Genomic DNA, 20,856 nt, shown 5'->3' with positions numbered 1-20,856 from the left:
TTTCCGGATCCAGAGGTTGTGACAATGAGACCGACAGGCACAAGCCTACTTAATAGAGCCATTAATACGTTATTTCCATAATAAACGCTAAATGAGCGCAATTCTATTATATTATAGTGCGTATTCATTGATGTGACGTTTCTGGGTAAATAAAGTTAAGTCCTGTGAAATATAGGGCTCCAAACAAGGGATTGTTGGTCCATATTAACGGGTGGGTCATTTGAAAACATAATGCGTTTCTGCGCTATACGTGCGGCTACTTCAGGTGAGTGCGCGCTTTTGGGGGAGTGAAATCACCGATTCAGTCCGGGACGATATGGATCGCGAGAGCAGTGGAGTGAGTGTTTTTTTTTTTTTTTTCTTTCGCCGTTCATTCCTGCTATTTTGCGTACTGTCAACCTCAGGGTTATGAACGGCAAGCACAGGGTTATGAACGGCAAAAATGTCTACTGTGCTGTAAAAGCAGCAAGACAATAGCAAAACTGCACGACAAAATAATAATAATATAATAATAATAATAATAATTTGTAGGGTAAAAGGTAATACGCTGACAAGCAAAAGACAAGATGACGCGCACCCTATATGCAAAGCTATTTTTGTACTGGGCAGATAGTACACATAGTCCTCCGTGGCAATGTTAGTGCATCGTGCAGCATCATCCGCGCTGGTTCCGTTGAATTGCAGTAAAATGCAACTGAAATGAGACAGTGGGTGTGCGACTGTTAGCCAACCATGTCTTTTGTTCAGAAAAGCACAAAATCACAACCACATTCAAATTACAGGGAATAAGTCAATCGGCAACCGTTTGATTAATGTTATTATACCATCATATAATACACTAAACAGCCTATCAATAACCATGTTTAAACATCATATTTATTCCAATCAAGTCCGAAAAGACAACATTAATATCAATCAGTGCTACAGATTAATTATTTAGTAAATAAATGAACTACCCTAATACTTAGCATTTTAAACAAACGGGTCTGAGACAGCTTTACTATCTGATTAAAGAAATGTAGTGATACTGTAGACAATGAATGTGTTGGGTTCATTTCCACTACTCAAAAAAACGTGCAGGATTGAATGGCTCCCCACTCCAACTTGTTTCAGTACATAGAGGTAGTTAATTGCGAACATCTCTTTTACTGAGCTTGTCGTACCACTTCCACATGAACTCTCCGGAATGGACTCAAATTGCTGCGATGGAAAAACAGTCATTTGCGTCTGCTACATTTATTATTATTATTACTATTATTTATATTTTTGTATTTTTTTTACTTTCCTAGTTGTTATAAAATGCGGGAGGGTTCTCTACCTTAGAACAGTAATAAAACAATACAAATCAGTATGACAAGACATTTTAATCAGCATAAAAGAGTAGTTCTAACTATTTTAACATGAATATGCACAGGCACATTTGGCGCGTTGGGATTACATAGTGGAAATTTGCCTTTACAAACTAACGCCGCCTGACATTTTGCGCACCTGCGCGCACGGACAGCGTCAAAATCGTTCCCCCATACACGGTGTTTGTGCATTTTAAGTGAATGCTTAAGCGAGCAGCGATACAATTACGAAGTGACCCGGCCGTTAACAATTTGACTTTCTTTATAGTGAATGTATCGGGGCTAATATTCAGGGAGAATATGTCCGCTCAGGTGATAAGGACTAATGATAATTGCAGAGCATAAAACCCAAAGCAATGCGGTTTTTTGTGACTGTTGATGTAAGAATGGATTTTAATATAAAAAAGCATGTATCTTTGCTTCGATGGAGAGGCATAAAACTAATGGATAACGCTTGGTGCGCACTTTCATTTTACTGGGATTCAAATCAATAAGCACAATGTATCGGTAGCTGTAACATCGCAAACCTATTTCACCCCTCAATATCAGACATACCAGTGGTAGCTGGCGATATGTGTCCATGTGTTTCGATGTAACGCTTACAATAACCGAAGCAGAAGACAGGTTAAAGTTACGCTTTCAAGTGCCCCGATTCATTCAGGGTAAATCCATTTTCTATGTGCAAGCGTTCCGTTTCCCAATTACCTTCTTATCTTTGCGGTGGTTGATTACCTTGTTGGTTAAGTGCTGAGACACGTCCCAGCTGATTCTGATCATTTAAAATCAACAGAAATGCCTGACTTCTGTTCGCTGCGTAACTTTCCGGTAAAACAACTCTAAATGTGATATTTATTTATCCAGTTCTACGTGCGAGCAAGGACTAAGTTTACATTCCGGAGAAATAAGTATTTTGGTTAGATGGCTTATCAATAGCATATATGAACACAAAACCACCCTGCCACAAGAACCCTGTTGAAAAACGACAACCCCACCTGCTTTCTTGAGGGCATATCCTCGGGAAAACTCGTGCCTCAAAACACGACTGTCATATCTTTCCCGAGTGCATATGCTAAACTTAAACGCACCAAAATATTTAATGTTACCTGTTGGTCCCTCTAGGCCATCAGCGTGGATCAGTAGAGAAAGCATCAGGAGAACAGTCACGGTGTTCATTGTGCCGTTTTAGTCCAGTTCGGTTTATCAATTGAAATCCGGTAACACTGGTGCAAAGTTGCAGACTGCTGCCCATTGATTCCTGATGTACAGCTGAAACGATGCTCAGTCTCTGAGTTTGTGACGTCAGGATAAACAATTCAAAAATGGTTTCAACCCCCGACTTAGTAAGAGCAGTATATAGACGAAGAGCGCCACCTTGTGGCGTTAACAATGTTCCAGCGAATCTCAAGATAAAAAACGCTTGCTGTTCAGTGTTCAGCACAAGTTATCAGAATATCAATTTTTTGGTAACGTTCACGAATGAATTAAAAACGCAGAATGTATTCACAATTACAGTCCCCGGGATCGAGAGTGCATTAGATTACACCAATTTAGCAGACGACCGTCCTGAACGACCCGCGATAATGACCCCCGACCTGTGAGCGTATGCGACAGTAGCCACTAATGAACACGTACATTTTTATACATACATACAACGGACGGAACTGAGTCTGACCAATGACACCCATTCAGACCAATCACCAAACTACGGAGTAAAAGAGCGGAAGGGTAGAATCTTTATGGAATGCTGCTCGTGTGGAACTGCAGTGTTACCAGAGAAACTGAATGAGGGCTTCTGAACAGTAAGTATGAACAAATTATTATTAATTTTCATTTTTGTGTCATACCATCTAAAATGGCCCATCCCACATGGGATTACATGAGACACTTACAGCAACATATAAGACATAGAAGTCAGGTGACTTAATACAAACTCAAAACATATAAGACACAACTACTAATACAAAGCATTTTCTTATAGCGTCTACGCTTTGTATAAATAATCCACAAAAGCAAATGTTTCCTTCTCACATAATCTTTTCATTATTTGAGTCTTCCAGCAATGAACAATCAAACTTCTCTGTTGGCCTATATGTTTTGAGTAACATATAAAGCGTCATGTAATGAAATGCAATGAAAGTATTTAGCAATGCTGATTATCTGGCACCGTTTGGTGACTATGATTTGCACACCATGATTTGTGCATGTCCTTGTCCACTTATCCTAAATTGACAATGAGTTGAGTGGACACAGCTGGCAATGTAGTGAAGCTACAAGAAGTGTTGAGAGAGAGAGAGAGGGGAGAGAAAGACAGAGTGAGAAAGAGAGAGAGACAGAGCGAGAGATAGAGACAGAGTGAGACAGAGAGAGGGAGAATGAGACAGAGAGAGAGAGAAAGAGCAGGGAGGCAGTGAAAGAGAGACAGAAGAGGCAGTGATTTATCATAATAAGACCTGGAAGTACACGGCGCTGTCAGTTCTCAGAGAGATAACGGGACAGGGGAAAGACAGGCGGGTCACCTTGCGCACAGAGGTTGGGCACAGGAAGCCGGGAGGACGCGGGAAGTGAGCGAGGCGTCTGTCGGAGGGGAGACGCGCGGAGCCGACGCCTCTCCCCTTCTCTCCCCACCTCCCCCCTCCCCCCCCCCCCACGCTCTCTCTCCTCCTCCTCCTCCTCCTCCTCTTTGCACCGGCTCCCTCGTCACGCTCGGCTCCTCGCCCGCTGTCACATCGCAGGACGCGGCGCCCGCCCGAGCCGCCGGGGTCGCCGACGAGGTACCGCCGCCGCCGGCGTTCTGACGGGCCCGTCGCCCCGGAAACCGACCCCGCCGAGCGCCGAAATGTCGCCGCACCCGCGCCGGCGCTTCCGTTTCAGAAGCGCGACTCCCGTTCTCTCTACTCTGGGGTGTCTCTGATACTGGCAAAACAAAACGAACAGAACCGTGCTTTAGAAACGCGTTCGCCATGACGACGGACGCCAAACTGCCTACCGGTTTGTGGCACGGCCACGTTTATCCCCCTGCAGGGGTCTCTGCCCCTTGAACCCCACTGGTCTGCGGCTGCTGACCACAGAATAGAGCATTTTTTTTTGGGGGGGGGGGGGGGCTTTCCAAAGAGAGGGCTTCTAGGACTGAACAGGCTAATAAGAGGGGGGAGGGGGGGCACCCTTCCCTCTGACCCAATCAGAACACACAAATTCCCCAGCATACTGGCAAGAACACTGTGCTCTAAACATCCCATGGTAAGATATTTAAGGACAAATTCCCACCCTGGCTTTCAAAGACCCCCTCCTCCCTCCCTCGTCCAGTAGCTCAGGGAAGTCCGATGTTATCCGAAAAAGGGCCGGTGTGGGTTCAGGTTTTTGTTTTAGCCCAGCAGGAAGACACCTGACACCCTTATCGAGTTCTTGATTGAAGCTCATGATTAGTTAAATAGCTGAGTTAGGTGTCATAGTGCTGGGCTATAAACGAAAACCTGCACCCCCCACCTCCGGCCCTTTTCAGATGAGACCGGACACCCCTGATCTTCCCCGATGTGTTAGACGAGCATTCCGACACAGCCGATGTGGCGGGTATCGTGTTCCAGGTCCACAGGCGCTGTGCCGAAGCCATGCTCGGATCCACCCTCACCCGGATGGCTCACCTCGCTCACTGCGATCCACCTCGTCGGCCCATCCACACCCCGTACGGATCGGTCGTCCCCTCTTTTCATTCCGTAAGGCCACACACCCTGGGACGAGACCAATGCCCCCGAGCTTTACACCCCAGCCTTCATTAATTAGAGACACCGTATCGACAATCCCCCAGCCCCCCCCCCCCAAATTCTTCGTTAGCCCGAGCTACGCAAATGAATCATTAAAATGAATGCGGAGTAAACAAAAGCTCAGTTTCCCCGTGAAGACACTTTTGGGCAGGAGCTCAAGAGGAGGAATGAGTCACCACACACACCTCTGCACGGAGAGGCTCGCACCGCTGTAGGCCAAAATTATTTTTAATGAAGGTACGGGTTCTCCCTCCATCAATCAGGCCGCCTCCCTGCGCCTCCCTGCGCCTCCCTCCTCAGCGGGGATCCCGCCGGGAGGGACCTCCGCCATTTTGGCGGGCGGGGCGGGGTGGGGCCAGTTTCCGCCAAGGGTCCCGGCGCGTCACTCAGATTCCCAAAACTCTGTCGCTTCCGTCGTCAAAACCGCGGAGGGAGTGGAGCCGACGGCGAAGGCCCTGTGTGCTGTGGGGACCCGATTCCCAAAATTCCCAAAATTGCTCCCGTAAATGAAACTGCCACGTCCCTCGTCCACCAGCTGCCCGCACACTCACCTCACGTCCCGTCCCCCACTGCACCTGCTGTGACGGGCATCACACCCAACGCAAGCTGAGACTGCACGCGGACAAAGGTGAAGCCAGCCGACAGGTTGACCAAAGCACTCATTTTAATTGCAGCAAAGCCAAAAAAAAAAAAAAAACCTTTTCCGGGAGCAGAATTCCTCCCTCCCGCATCCCCGGTCCACAGTCTTCACCGAGAGGGGGGTGGTGGGGGGGGGGGGGCGGGGTTTTGGGGGGGAGGGGTGCATGGAGCTTGCGTGGTGAAGAGGGGCATTTTTTTTAATGAACACCCCCTTCAATCCGTGGTGCGGTTAATACCTTACCTCACTATACTAGGTCTAGCTTGCGTACGCGTTTATGAAGACACCCGTGTTAGTACCACCCCTTAGCCTGCTAATCCAAGACCAGCTAACACAACCCCCATCCGCTACATAGAGAAACTATCCAAAAGTCTGTCCTCGAGGGCAACGACTAGCTACGCTAAATCAATTCTTTAAAAATGTTCACCGTAGAGCTACAGGTGCACCTGCCCACCAAAGCAGCTTCTTTTATTACTGCTGAATGTGTAGAAAGATAACAGCTCGATCGCCTCAAGAGCCAGCAGGGCACGGAACCCTCCGGACCAGGGGGGAGGGCCCACACACCCGTGTGATCATTACTGGCCCATAACGATAAAGTGAGAACAGACAGAAATGTACAAGGAGAACTCCAGCGGGAGTCCGCAGTTTGATAGCGTGTATAAACGCGTGAAACCTTCCCATGTGACTGAGAACAGTTCAAATCTTCAACAGAACACGGGTGGCCCAGAGACACATAAGGGAAGCAATTTATTCTCAGTCCTGAATAGGTTTCACGCGAAATACACAGCGTATCAAATTGCAGATTCTGACCCATTGCTCCCACAATGAAAACATATTTTCCGCCCAGTGCCTTGTTATGAGAAACTTTTCTCGTTAAAACGACAAGATCTTTTTTTTCTTCTTATGGCAACACACCAACCCATAATGAGAAAAGGACCTTGTTATGCCAAGAAAACAGCCTATCGAAAAGACACGCAGAATTAATTAGCTGAAGGCCAGCGGCTTGTGCGATATAATACCACATTAAGTATTACTTCAGTTTAGGGTTGAGACGAGGCAAGGGTGTTGTGATAAGTACGAGCACGCTAAAGGATTCTGAAATGTACGGGGCTGTGAAGAAGAAGTAAAAAAAAAAAAAACAAATCTGTCTGTCCCTTCGAGTTACTGGCCTTCACCGAACCAATTCTGCGCGTCGTCCATTGACAGCAATAGCCATCAGGATCGTTACTTCAGCGAGAGAACAGGCCTCTGTAATCGCAGGAGTGGACAGTCTCGGGCTGCACAATACAACAGTTACGTCAATAAACTGCGTATTTTCATCTGCAACCCTCCCTTCACAACAGCACATTTTCCCGTAATAATGAGACAGTTTCTTTTCGTTTCGCTTTTAACGACAGAAGTTTCCTCGTTATAATGAGCGAAGTTTCTCGCCGCAACAAGATTTCGCTATGGAAGCAATGCCCTGCCGTTCCTTTAAGCTTTGGGTTACATTTTCGTCGTCCGTCTTCAGTAGAAACTCCGAAGGCAAATAACAGTCTTCTGTTCAGACTCCTATAAAATCCGATATAGAAATATAGAACCGAGTGCAATTCTCTCACAATCAAAGTCATACTATAGTCTCAGAGCACAGTACCATGAATAACACTGTTATAAAGTATACAAAGTGGGAAAAAAAAAAATCAAGAATATATCTAAAAGCTTTAACTGTAAATAAAATAAACCCGGGGCCTATTTACAAGGTCTTTGCTTTTTACATAAAAATCACAACTTCCCCATTTAGAGCTCAGGAGCGTCCGTCCAGTTCGGGGAAAAAAAGAACATAGGTCAAAATGAAAATGACAGCTGCTTTTTAAAAAAATAAATAATGACACTTGAAACTGCAGATTACAGGCAAATCCTTTCAGTCTCCTGCACTACAAAGAGGGATCTACGCGTGTGGTAGCCCTGCACCTCATTCTGAAACGGGACAGGGCTGAACGCGAGACCCAATGCCTGTCCTGGGCCTAGGGCGCGACCCAATGCCTGTCCTGGGCCTAGGGCACGACCCAATGCCTGTCCTGGGTCTAGGGCACGACCCAATGCCTGTCCTGGGTCTAGGGCAAGACCCAATGCCTGTCCTGGGTCTAGGGCACGACCCAATGCCTGTCCTGGGTCTAGGGCAAGACCCAATGCCTGTCCTGGGTCTAGGGCACGACCCAATGCCTGTCCTGGGTCTAGGGCAAGACCCAATGCCTGTCCTGGGTTTAGGGCAAGACCCAATGCCTGTCCTGGGTCTAGGACGAGACCCAATACCTATTCTGGGTCTGGTTTAGTGCCTTTGCTGCGAACATACCGAGTCCTTCAGAGTAAAAAAAAAAAAAATCACATAATAATAATTATGCTCCAGCTGTATGTAAGAAAGGACTGCGCAAAAATGACATATTCACCAGAAAAGTGCACAACCAACCAGGTGGAGTTTCTGTGGTTCTCAAAAAAAAAACAAATCTAGAAAGGGAAAAGCAACAGGCGTCCCCCGAGTGTGTCACAGTTGCAGCTGTCCCGCTACGGTGGTCTTATTTGGCCTCTTCCTGCGCCTCTTCCTCGATGACCACGATCTGCACGTCATGCAGCTGCCCCTGCGCATCCAGCTGCACCTCCTCCACCTCCCCGTGCACCACCACGCTGGTCCCCTCCCCCTCGCCCACCACCTCCATCTCGCCCTGTACCACCACAGTCCCCTCCTCCCCATCCCCCAGGACCTCCATCTCGCCGTGGACCACCTCCGCCCCCGCCAGCTGCAGCCCCATCACCCCGTCCGCGTGGTCGCCGGGCGCCGGGTCTATCTCGATGACCGTGGTGTGCGTCTGGCCCTCGTCCTCGGCCTCCTCCTCCTCCTCCTCCTCTTCCTCCTCCTCCTCTTTCACCTCCAGCCCCGCCTCCTGCACCAGCACCGCCCCCTCCACCACCTCCCCGTCGTCGGGCTGGGCCGGCGCCTCCCCCTGCCCCCCCGCGCCCGCCTCGTCCTCCCGGGCCAGGTGCACCAGCTCCACCGGGCTCACTATCGCCCCCAGGTGGCCGGAGTCCTGCACGGCGGCCGCGCTCAGCAGCGTCAGGCTGGAGGCCGGGTGGAGGGTGATGGTGTCGCCTTTGCCAGAGGCGCCGGCGTAGCGGGTGAAGAGCTGGGAGCCGGCGGACAGCGTGTGCAGGGTGACGGTGTTGGGCTGGGAGGCCAGGGAGCCCACGGGGAGCCCGGTCACGGTGAAGGGCTGGCCGACGGGCGACAGGGTGATGGGCGACAGCACGGTGAACTGCTGGTGCTGCGGGGCCGACGCGCTCAGGACGCTGGCCGAGGCCGGCCGCTGGAGGCGCGGCCGCTTGGCGGGGGGCTTGGGGGCCCCCGCGGGCGGGAAGGCCACGCTGTGGAGGAGCGCCCGGGAGCGAGCCCGCCAATCGCGCGCCTGCTTCTTCTGCTCCTCCAACTGCTGCTCGAGGCCTGCGAGAAGGGGAGGGGCACACTGAGGTCAGAGGTCACCCAAGCACTGAACTCGTCGGACATCGTCAGACATGTCATTGTTACGGCTGGGTGTTTGTCACAGAAGTCACGGGTGTCATTACAATAATATTCCAAGTGACAAGAGGCGCTCCATCAAAGTCCATACCTAGCTATGTACACGCTACACCAAAACAAACCAGAAAGAAATAAACTGTAACACTGTAACCGTTTTGTTTTAATAATGCTATTTTCGCAGGCTGTGTTTCTAGCTACGTTCCGTTAAAGGGGAAACAGCAAGCTTCCATTCCATGAAGAAATGCACCAGCATATCAATTTTACTCACAGGCTATTTTTGTTCCTAGCTGTTGGTTACAGAAACCTCAAGCACTTGTTAATGTTGCTACAGATGCAAATGTTATTTCAAACAAACGTTTCCCACTGCTGCACATGAGATCTATTCATTTAATTTAGTTTTAGTTTAATTTAGTTTTTTTACTTCCGTGATTTCGTCCGCTTTTTTTCCACGAATTTCAACAGCTTTACCGTGACTGCTCCGTGACTTCAGTCAATGTTTTCCATGACAACTGTAATTCCGCGACCAACTTCCATTCCTTGATCATTATAAAGCACACTACTTCTTCATTTCCCTTAGGTGTACACTACAGTACATTACAGTGAATTACACGGTGCATCCACATCGCTTCCGATTGCCGGTAAACTCGCTTCGCAAAAAACACTGGATGTTGCGTAAAAACTACAGTGCGTGTGCGTACGTGTGCGTGCGCGTGTGTGTGCGTGTGCGTACGACCTTTGACCCACCTGTCAGCGTGCTGAGGACGTGCTCCTGGCTGGGGTCGGTCTGGCAGCGGCGGCTGTCCAGGACTCGCTTCACGGAGTCCAGCAGCCCGAAGACCTGGCCCAGACTGCTGAGCACCGCGATGTCTGTCTCACACACACACACACACGCACGCACACACACACACACACACAGATTAGCAGATTCATTTTTCTTTCAGTCTATCCCACTGCAATCTCTCAGCCAACCCATCGACCCAATGACTCCGCTCATTCTGCTGAGCACTGCTCCGCCTGTCACTCACAGATCAGCGGATTGGTTTCAATCCGGTCCACCCAGCTACAGCCTTTCAGCCAAGCTGTCAGTCAAATAACCCAAAGGACTGCCACGCAGTACTTATGCTTTTGAGGCTGTGATATTTGCCCCTGAAATACACGCGAAATAAACCTAAAACAAATTTGTTTGCTTTTTGAATCATGTTCAAATGTTAGTTTTAACAAGAGTTTTAAACATTATTAGCACATTTAAGCATGACTTAAGTTCAAGCTAAGTTCAGAATGTTTTATATGAGTGTCGAAGGAGGACGGCTGTGTGAATTCAGCCTGCCGGGCCTGGACGGCACCGGTTCAAGCCCGTGCAGTACCCACCGGGCTCCAGCAGGGCGGCGCTGCGCTGCTGCACTCCCGTCAGCACCTCCAGCAGCTCGGTGCGGATGTTGGCCACCACCTCTCCCATCAGCCCCACGTCCGCGATGCCCTTCCAGAAGTTCAGCGTCTCCTCTGGGGCAAAATGGCCGTTAGAGAGCGCCGCCTCTGGGCCTGTGTGTGCGTGTGCGTGCGCGTGCGCGTGTGCGTGCGCGTGTGTGTGTGTGTGGGGGGGTGGGGGGTGGTGCTGGCTCAGGGGAACGGGTAAACGCTCCAGCTGAGCCACAGGCCGGGAGGAAATGGGGGGAGCCGGAGGAAGGCCGGCTCCACCCACATGGGGGAGGGGTAGACTCACCAGAGATGTCCTCCGTTTCCCGTTTGCTCTCTGCCTCTGTCATGACCGGGACAGCCCTGGGGCTGAACTCCACCGTGGCGACGGGTTCCTCCAGCCTCTCCTCCACTATGATGGCCTGACCTCCGTTCCCCACTGACAGACAGACAGACAGGCGGACAGACGGACAGACAGACAGGCAGACAGACAGACAGACAGGCAGAGGCAGACCACTTCAAAGTCTTGGACTCTTAAGGGTTATGGCCCTAGTTTCACATGAAGGAGTAGGCTGGAGACATGGACAAGTTTACTTTATAGGGGTATTAGTGGGTGTGGCCTGTCTCACCTTACAGGGGTATTAGGGGGTGTGGCCTGTCTCACCTTACAGGGGTGTTAGGGGGTGTGGCCTGTCTCACCTTACAGGGGTGTTAGGGGGTGTGGCCTGTCTCACCTTACAGGGGTGTTAGGGGGTGTGGCCTGTCTCACCTTACAGGGGTGTAAGGGGGTGTGGCCTGTCTCACCTTACAGGGGTGTTAGGGGTGTGGCCTGTCTCACCTTGGGGGGTGTTGCGGGTGTGGCCTGTCTCACCTCATTACGGTGTTCGGGGGCGTGGCCTGTCTCACCTTGGGGGGTGGCGGGTGGGCCTGTCTCACCTTGGGGGGTGTGGGGTGTGGCTGGCTCACCTTGGGGGGTGGCGGGTGTGGCTGGCTCGCTGCCCTGCAGGGGGAGCCGCGTGTTGCTGATCAGCAGGTCAAACTTGGTGCTGCGGCAGGTGTTGGTGCACACCGTGTCATGCTGGTAAAAGTCAATCTGCCTCGAGTCCATCATTTTCCTTCAGCAGAGAGAGAGAGGGGGGGGGAGAGAGAGGAGAGAGGGGGGGGAGAGAGACAGAGAGAGAGAGAGAAGAGAGAGGGGGGGAAGAGAGAGAGAGAGAGAGAGGGGAAGAGAGGGGGGGGGAGAGAGAGACAGAGAGAGCGAGAGATTCACCTTAAATTTCCCTCAGCCATATAAATGAATGTAAAAAGTAAAAATGCGGGGTTTGTGAGCCAGCCAAGAACTGGACCCGCGACTCCGAACTCATCCCAAGGGCTCGCCCCAGCTGGCCGGCCTTTCATTCCAGGCTAATTATAAATAAAGTTTCCGTCCAAACGTTACGCAAATGTTAAACGCAAATCACAGGGAAATGCAAATCTTTTGTCTTTCTATCCGCTATCGTTATGAGAATGTTCCGAAGGGGGGGTGGCAAGATTACGCAGCCAAAACAACGCTGGCAGAGCAGTTCCGGAGAGTTCGCGAGACGGAAGAGTGTTCGGAAGAGCGATCGTACCTTCTCTCTCTCTCCGTATCGCACGCAGCCCAGAGACGTCGAGGAGGGCACGCAGCGGTCTATTTAATGACACTTTTTGGGCTTCGAGCGGACGCGTGTGGCCAAGCGTAAACATGTCTGTGTTTTTGTGTTTTTTTATCTACTAATGTCTGTGTTTTTGACTGTTTTTAAGAGCTGCACTGAGGCAAATTCCTATCAACTGTGTTGACATGGCAATAAAGTATTGATTTGAATTGAACTGAAAAACTTTTTGTACGATATTTCGGCAATTTTATTTTCATTTTATGTTTATTTTATTATTATTTTATTCCACTCGAGTTTACATTACATTACAGGCATTTAGCAGACACTTATCCAGAGCGACTGACACAACATTATACATACAGTAGCATTTACGTTGCATCCATTTATACAGCTGGACGTACCTTGCTCAAGGGTACAACGACAGTGTCCTACCTGGGAATCGAACCTCTGACCTTTAGGTTACAAGACCAGCTCCTTACCCATTATACTACACCGCCGCCATTAAATTATGCACAAATTCAAAATTCGCACAAAAAACAGTTGGATGGAAACTACAGTGAAAATTTAAATTGTTTCTCAGTAATTCAGAGGAAAGGTAAAATAAGTCTGTTTTTCTACTTTCCTCCTCAATCATTTGAACAGCTGGACTTTGGTAAATGTATGAGGACAGATATTTTATTTGGCAACAGTAAAAAATGATGTGGGAGGTTTTGTTCCAATGGGAGGCAGGGATTTTTATGACCCCGTCTAACAAACTGTCGCTCAAACGTAACGAACCCTGTGCAGTCGCGCCCCTCGGACGAACCCTGCCCCTTTACCTGAGCATGACCCCGCCCCTTTACCTGAGCATGACCCCGCCCAGCCGGATGGCCCTCTTCCAGTCCTTCAGGGTCGCTTTCCCCGCCAGGTGGACAAACTGCTTGGGGCTGATCAGCTGGTCGTCGTACTGCAGGGGGCGACAGAGAGTCAAAACAGGTTATTTTGACAGCGCACGTGCAACACGGCAGTGAACTTCAAGGTTTGGTGCAATAGTTCATACGCTCTTTCCAACGGTGTAGATTTCACATTGGACCACAGAATTGTCACGTGGAATGCTCTTGGTATAATATACAAATATCTGCAGATAATCAAAACGTTATTTTCGGAAATAAGCTGAAGTACTGGGTTTCCATCCATCCATCCATCCATTATCTATACCTGCTTATCCTGAGCAGTGTCCATCCATCATCTATACCCGCTTATCCTGAGCAGGGTCCATCCATTATCTATACCCGCTTATCCTGAGCAGTGTCCATCCATCATCTATACCCGCTTATCCTGAGCAGGGTCCATCCATTATCTATACCCCCCCTTATCAGGAGCAGGGTCCATCCATCATCTATACCCGCTTATCCTGAGCAGGGTCCATCCATCATCTATACCCGCTTATCCTGAGCAGGGTCCATCCATTATCTATACCCGCTTATCCTGAGCAGGGTCGCAGGGGGTGTTGGAGCCTATCCCAGCGTGCATTGGGTGAGAGGCAGGAATACACCCTGGACAGGCCGCCAATCTATCGTAGGGGCACACGCACCATTCACTCACGCCTATGGGCAATTTAGAGTCTCCAACTAGCCTACCTGCATGTCTTTGAGTGTGGGAGGAAACCGGAGTACCCAGAGGAAACCCACGCGAACACAGGGAGAACATATAGACTCCACACAGAAAAGCCCCAAGCTGAGATTCGAACTCACAACCTTCCGGCTTAGGCGACAGTGCTACCCACTGCCCCACCACGCCACTGATATTTCTGTCTATTTATTATTATTGATGTTTTATGTTTCGGTCTGGGCTTCTTGGTTTCTCCACTTCTTTATGTCATTGCAGAGTGCTGTTAATGCCTCTATTTTTTATTGAACAAAAAGACAACAAAAGCAGTGGGGAAACAAAGACTAGACGTGGCTCACCTTCACACATTTCACATTGATGCCAGGGCAGACAAACTTCTTGAACAGCAGCACTGCTTTGCTCTCGCCACAAGTGATGGGATAGCCAAACTCCACCTCCTCCCCGTCGGCAATCATCTCTGTCAGGACATACACGCATGCGCACGCACGCACGCACGCACGCACGCACATACGTACAAATACACACGCACAAATACACAAGCGCACACGCACACAAATACACAATCGCACACACACACACACATATACGCATGCACGCACATACATACATATACACACACACACACACACAAACGCACACACACACACACACACACACACACACACACACACACACACACACACACACACACACACACATGTACGCACACACACACGCCCACATATACATGCACACACAAAAAACACAAACTGTTAGAAACGTTCTCTTGGTCTGACCTCTTGACACCATTGCATGCAGATGCCGAAACTTGCAACATAAAAGTATTGCACAAACTTAAGGAATCCACCAGCAAATGTGGGAAAAGTTTAAAGACAGAAAAAGGACTGTGGAAAGACAAAGTTTGCACATTAGCTCAGATTCCGCATTAGTATATGTATACGTAGTATGGTAAGCACTTTTGTACGTCGCTTTGGATAAAAGTGTTTGCTAAATAAATGTAATATAATGCAATGCAATGTAATGCAATGCAATGTCGTGTAATGCAATGCAATGCAATGCAATGCAATGCAATGCAGTGCAATGCAAATGCAATGTAATGCAATGTGGCCTACTCACCCTGGTGTGCATCCACGGCTGTAAGGGCAGCATTAGCCTCTGCACACTCCTCTCCAATCCTGCAGAGGGGAGTACAGCCGACCGTTACCATGCAAACGCGACAGAGGATGTACTGCTGGGTAACCCCGGGAGACTGGTACCACACCAGCAGTACCAGCACCGGGGCTGTATCTGGGCCCGTGTCAAAGCGGTTTGACGGTAGCCTTGTATTTGGGAAGTAACACAAACAGCTAAAGGTCACCACTGGTGCCAAACACTCAGTACAGGGGTTCCCAAATTGTGGGTCATGACCCCATGTGGGGTCACCTGAAAATTTTGGGGGGAAAAAGTATATATATATATATATATATATATATATATATATATATATAAATTTATTTTTAAAGTTTTTTTTTTCTCTGGAAAATATCTGAATGTAGGCTACCCAACGTTAATAAAGCAATGAGGCACGAGGGGTCATGGCATATCACCAATAAAGACATGGCTAAAGGGGTGTGGTTAGGCACGAGGCGTGTGGTGGGCGGGGTGTTTGGGTCGCGCAAATTTGTGAACGTTCATTTGGGGTCGCATCAGAAAAAAGTTTGGGAACCCCTGAATTAGTTAAATCGTTAAAAGACAAACATCCAAAACACAGGCAAAGTTTCAGTCAAACAGCTGCTTTAAGGTACGGATGACAGGTTGAAATGCTCTGTGTACAGTGAGCCCAAAAATAGCACTTCAGGGACAGCCGTGTATTCCACATCTTTCTCTCAATAACAGCATTGACCGTACTCGAAATCGTGTTGTAATGGTCCAAATACAAACGCAGTCAATAGTGCATTTACAGCATGTGGGAATAGAGAGTCTAGGAGAAAAAACACCCAATAATATGGATATGGAGTATCACTGGCCCTTGTCCTATGCTGCTGGACACTGTGTGTCTTACGCTGGCCCCCCTGCACGCTATCGTTGGGGCGCTTACCCCTGTGTGATTGGCTGGAGCTGCAGGATGACCTGCGTCTTCGAGACGTCGTCGGGGTCACCGTCCTCCCCGGTGGCGTTGACCACCACCACGTCCCCCATGGACATCGTGACCTCCGCGTCCGCCATCGGCTTCTAGTAGGGCATTCTGGGAGGAACCACGGATATATTGCAGTTACAGGCAGCCCAGATGGGGGATTTATAGCCTCGCAAATAACCCCATTCATTTAGGGATTCTGAAGGGGAAATATTAATATTTCAGTGCCTATATTATTGGATGATGTAGACATGACAGTAAAGGCTGGTTATTAATTCCAACATTATTTATTTATGAGCAGGTCAGAGGGGGATAACCATCGTGCTGCATCAGACCTACTCCTGATGAAGAAGCAAGAACTGCTTGCCTGCAAGAAAGTTCTGGAAACGTGTGACACTACTCCTACTTTCAAAACAAATGTTCCGGGAAAGGTTCAAGCCAAAGATTTAAGTTGTTTGAAGCACATTTTATCGCAGTAGGCTGATGACCCATTTGATAAGAATGTCCAAATGCAAATCAGTCTTATCCTGGTTTGCCTTTTTTTTCCCCAACTGGGCTGGTACCAGGGCCTGGGTCAGGACACAGTCCAACCCTGCTCGAATGTTGCGAACACAGTGTGATCTCAGTGTGATCTCTCCTAAGCAATTTGTTTCAGGCACCTAAGCTGGTCTTTAGAATGGCACAAGCAGAAGGTGTAGACGGGCCAAGGATAGAGTTTGTGCACCACTGCTAGAGAGTCTATATTAAAATGACAAAGATTATAAGACAGTGTTCTAAAACTCCACTGATTTCAATTACCAGTCCTGATCGCTACATCAGCATTAGAATGTCCAGTTATGAACATTCTATTCTCATATTTGGAATCTTAAAGGGTTAAGTAAACCATTTGATTTGTTCATGGACTGACGGTGTGTAATCATACATCTGGAAACAGGGGGCAAATTAAGTCACTCGACAAATGACTGTAATTTAACACTGTGTGCACAGCACAGCAAGGAGCGAGATCACCATGCGTATAGTAATTGTCTAAAATCGTTTAAATTAGTATTGTTGAAGCTCTCAACAATAGCTACAGAATGCTTTTTGTTCAACAAGTATTCAACAGATTAACTTAAGCAGGTGCATTTGCATAGTCTGAATTTAGGCTGAGTTTATGAGGAGTTCTTAAGAACAAATAAGCTATAAATGTTCCAGTGTCCTATGCCAAGACTAAAGATTGAAGTGCTTCCATTTTCAATCACTTTGTTTCAATAGTAAACATGCTAAATGCCAGCTAGCACCATTTTCCATGCAAGCCATTTATCAACGCTTTTCACAAGCCGTATACTAACAGCTAAATAGTTCTACCTCAAGTTATTTCTGTAGAATTGACAATCCATACTGTACCCATCTGACAACTAATTGTGAATCCAATAACGTTTCCCCAACTTTTCAGTATAAATAATGAACAGATAACTATTTGGATATATCTGAATCCATAAACATAAATCGCAACTGTAGACCATAGGCGACTGCCATACAGTGTATGGGTTCACAGAATAGCAAACCAATCACCGAGTTAATACGATTTTGGAGGTCTGAAGGTTCAATGCAAAGACGGTCTCTGACTAGTCGTTAGTCCACCGGACATTAGATAACGGAATATTCTGGCGAGGCAAACTAGCAGCTGCTTTAACTCCTTGTGAAAAAGCGTAGCCGCGGAAATGGTTCTGATCTTTGAGGTCACAAGCTAATACTAATTATGACATGTTTACTTTGTCTTAGTTCCTGCTGCGAATAAGTGAGAATGTGTTTTTGTCTTGACTTCGTTGAAATTCTGCAGACGTGTGCTCACAGAATGCCCCCTCTAACCAAGAATTGATTCAGACTCCCAGGTCTTTTTGGGAAACTGATAACCCCAAAATCTAGTTTATTGATGTGTCAATGCATGGAAAATAAAACTATTAAAACTTATTTATGACCTGTTCTACAGCATGGTTTTGTTGTGTAGCAGGCGCCAGTCAGGCACTACAGTCGGGATTGTGGTGACAGCTTATCAGGCAACGTAATGCTCCGTTGCGTGACAAGGATATTACCCTGTCGGGTTAAATTTACCGCCGGGCAGGCCTGTTGCCGTGCGCAGTCACATTTATTTCATTTATTGTATGTTCGCCGGAGTTTGCGAACATCAATACACACCATCCATTCGTTTAGGTATGATTTTAAATGTATCATATTATGCGGTAATTTATTTGGCCTGCCGGCGTCTCTAAAGTTGAACGAAGGGAGACGAGATCACGACCACGAAAGCTGAACAATTCCACGTGAATTGTAGCCTCCTGGGGTGGGAGGCAGGTAACCCATCCAAGTCACCAGTTGGCAGGATACAAACCCATGTTGCAAGTTACGTTTCAGCCAACTTCTTGTCTAAAGCCACTGACTAGCTTAATGCTAATTGTGAAGAGTAACGTAACCAAAGTATGACGCCGAGTGAAATCCTGGACGGGGTGATCAAATTCAAACTGCAGGAAAGGGCGCCTTTTTGCAACAGGCTAACTCAATGGGTCAACCCGCAGGTTACTAGCAAACTGCATCAACAGGGCAACAACAAACAATACTCATACATACTGCTTTGTAATAATGGAAGCAAGTCTGCTGGCGAAATTTTATTTGGAAAATGTCATACATGGCTGGAATTACTTTCTAACATTAGCTAGCTAGCTAGCTAACGTTATGCAAGTTGGTTAATGTCGGGCTTCTTTTCTTATTTACCCGGATATTGGACGTTGATGTTAAGCCCAGCTGAGCTCGAGCTTTCATTTCGGAGCCGTATCTTGTCAGCTAGGGAGCTAGCTATCTTAGCTGCAACCGTATAATAAACCATAACCAAGTACAAATACATCCAGATAAAGCAGTATGGTGTGTTTCCACTTGTACGGCTACTGCTCCTACAACTGAGCGTAACATCAACAAAAGTTTATAACGTACGACGCACTGCTCGTCTCAGCCGCCGACGTGCCTCCGTCTTCCCCTTTTCCCTTCCTCGCTCCCCCTCAAAATGACGTCTCCCTGTGCGGCAGCACGTACACTCACAACAGCGCGCGGCGTTGCCCCGCACAAAACGGGTGCGTACGCTACTCCGGGGTGTTTACCCCTTACAACACCCCCTGGCACTCACGAGGAAGGCCATTGCCCAGTTTTCGTCCCTACGAACAGCAACAAATCGTTACGTTAGTTAAATTCAAGGATTGGTGTTTTTTCCTTACCGTTTTACAGCGTCGCACACATTCTTGGATTCCACAGAGGTTTCGCACATGCGCAGTACAACCTCACCAAACTTCCTGCTGAAGGTTGGGCTGTTTCTGGCGCTGGATTGAACACAGACTTTTCGTGCCTCGGAATTAATTCGTGTTAATTTGCGATCTGTACCAAAAAAAAACATTGCGAACACCTAAATAAGTACTAACCAGGGTAATTTAATGGAGATTTAATGAATTAATTCTCAAGATAATATGACAATTCACTCCAGTGTGGCCCGAAGCAGGCATAGCTAGTATGGCCTAGCACGGCTCAAGGTTTTATCTAAAGGTGAAAAGGTAGCTACCATTGAAAATAATTGTTTGTTTAATGAATGCAAACATTTTGCCAACACACTTTGCAGTAACTAGGACCTGTATTAATTTGCAAAGTGAATAATTCATTTCCCTGTAATTTTTCTTAACTAGGTGCTTTTCACGTCTAGATGGATTATGTACCCTCTTAAACCACATTATGTCAGAAATAGGTATGCGTGTCATGAATTAAATTGTCATGTTCATACAGTGCTGACTGCTGTATAGCAAATGGATAGGTTTGGTTTGGATTTGGATCAAATGAAAGACAGGTTAATCAAAGGACTGTTAATTAGGTGAACACGTTTCATTTCTTTAATCATTTTTTCCCTTAAACTTATTGACACAATTCAGATTTGGCTCCTTATCATTTACTTTGTCTTTGAATTATTAATTATCTTTCAGATGGTTGGTTTTATTGATCAGGTATCCACACTTTCACCAGTTAAGAGCCTATTGCTTCACCTCAGTCTTCAATTTGATTGGTTAAAAAAAAAACCTTTTTATATAATTGTTTCCAATGTAGTACAATAAGAAAAATATTAACAATGGAATTTTATTCTTCATGCGGCTACCTTTGCATAGAGGTATAAACCTTGTAGCGTGAACAATTAGAAAATTAACACCTTAAACTCTGGATTGTTTAGAGGCATGACATGGTGTGTGTGTGGGGCTAACTTTAGTATCTCTATTTAAATTTACAACCTGATTACCTTGCATAATACACAATACGATCAATATGTGATAGTTTATTTTGCCTGTATTGACTATTGCATCGTAAAATGCTAACCCTTTTTTACAAAGATCACAAATTTGTTATTTGTCAACATATTCAATTATTATAGATACACTAATATAGACCCAACAACCACAAATCGGTAATCGTCCTGAATCACAGATTTTGAAAGCATCCTTAACAACCCGAGAGATTTTATGTTATGTATGCAAGAGCAGTGAAACCTCCCCCCACAAGTTTTTCTTTCTTAATTACCATTGAATAGGGGCGCCAAGATACACGATCATCGGCAGCCCGAGTGCACAAAAATTGTGCGCCCGAAATCTCTTGATATAGATTCCGCAGAGAGGAAGCAGTTTCCCACCCCTTCCCTGTACCAGTCACGGTACACGCCCTTTTTATCGTAGAAATGCACCCGGGAAAACGCCGTATTCCGACATACAATCTACATTCGTGGTGGCTTATTCTCAT

General features: G+C 47.3%; 2 protein-coding genes and 1 non-coding gene across 5 annotated transcripts in view; all 3 read right to left on the bottom strand.

Moving 5' to 3' along the window:
• The window catches only part of LOC135262044 (receptor-type tyrosine-protein phosphatase U), a 64,662-nt gene extending 60,694 nt beyond the window's left edge, over positions 1 to 3,968 (bottom strand). The window contains exon 1 of the mRNA XM_064348831.1: positions 2,453 to 3,968. Coding sequence (XP_064204901.1) covers positions 2,453 to 2,522 — 70 coding nt within the window. The 5' untranslated portion in view covers positions 2,523 to 3,968. The remainder of the gene's footprint in view (positions 1 to 2,452) is intronic.
• A 4,245-nt stretch (positions 3,969 to 8,213) lies between these two features.
• Positions 8,214 to 19,430, bottom strand: gmeb1 (glucocorticoid modulatory element binding protein 1). 3 transcript variants are annotated; one of them, XM_064348825.1, is made up of 10 exons: positions 19,305 to 19,430; positions 16,024 to 16,170; positions 15,063 to 15,121; positions 14,285 to 14,403; positions 13,181 to 13,284; positions 11,671 to 11,819; positions 11,012 to 11,143; positions 10,660 to 10,791; positions 10,036 to 10,158; positions 8,214 to 9,216 (listed from the first exon to the last, which is right to left on the bottom strand). In XM_064348825.1, the coding sequence occupies exons 2-10, from the start codon at positions 16,149 to 16,151 to the stop codon at positions 8,297 to 8,299; spliced, it is 1,866 nt and encodes a 621-aa protein (XP_064204895.1). In that variant the 5' UTR covers positions 16,152 to 16,170; positions 19,305 to 19,430; the 3' UTR covers positions 8,214 to 8,296. The 3 variants fall into 3 exon arrangements, with proteins under 3 accessions (XP_064204895.1, XP_064204896.1, XP_064204897.1); XM_064348826.1 differs by lacking the exon at positions 19,305 to 19,430 and adding an exon at positions 19,027 to 19,280; XM_064348827.1 differs by lacking the exon at positions 19,305 to 19,430 and adding an exon at positions 19,034 to 19,280.
• Positions 19,431 to 20,648: 1,218 nt separating this feature from the next.
• LOC135262298 (U11 spliceosomal RNA) lies at positions 20,649 to 20,785 on the bottom strand. Its single transcript, XR_010332178.1, has one exon. It is a non-coding gene; the product is annotated as a U11 spliceosomal RNA (small nuclear RNA).
• Positions 20,786 to 20,856: the final 71 nt, after the last annotated feature.

This window comes from Anguilla rostrata, chromosome 8, assembly GCF_018555375.3.
Source record: "Anguilla rostrata isolate EN2019 chromosome 8, ASM1855537v3, whole genome shotgun sequence".
In the NCBI taxonomy this organism is placed as follows: Eukaryota; Metazoa; Chordata; class Actinopteri; order Anguilliformes; family Anguillidae; genus Anguilla; species Anguilla rostrata.
Note: the sequence above shows the minus strand (reverse complement) of the source record. Positions and strands in the feature narration are given on the sequence as shown.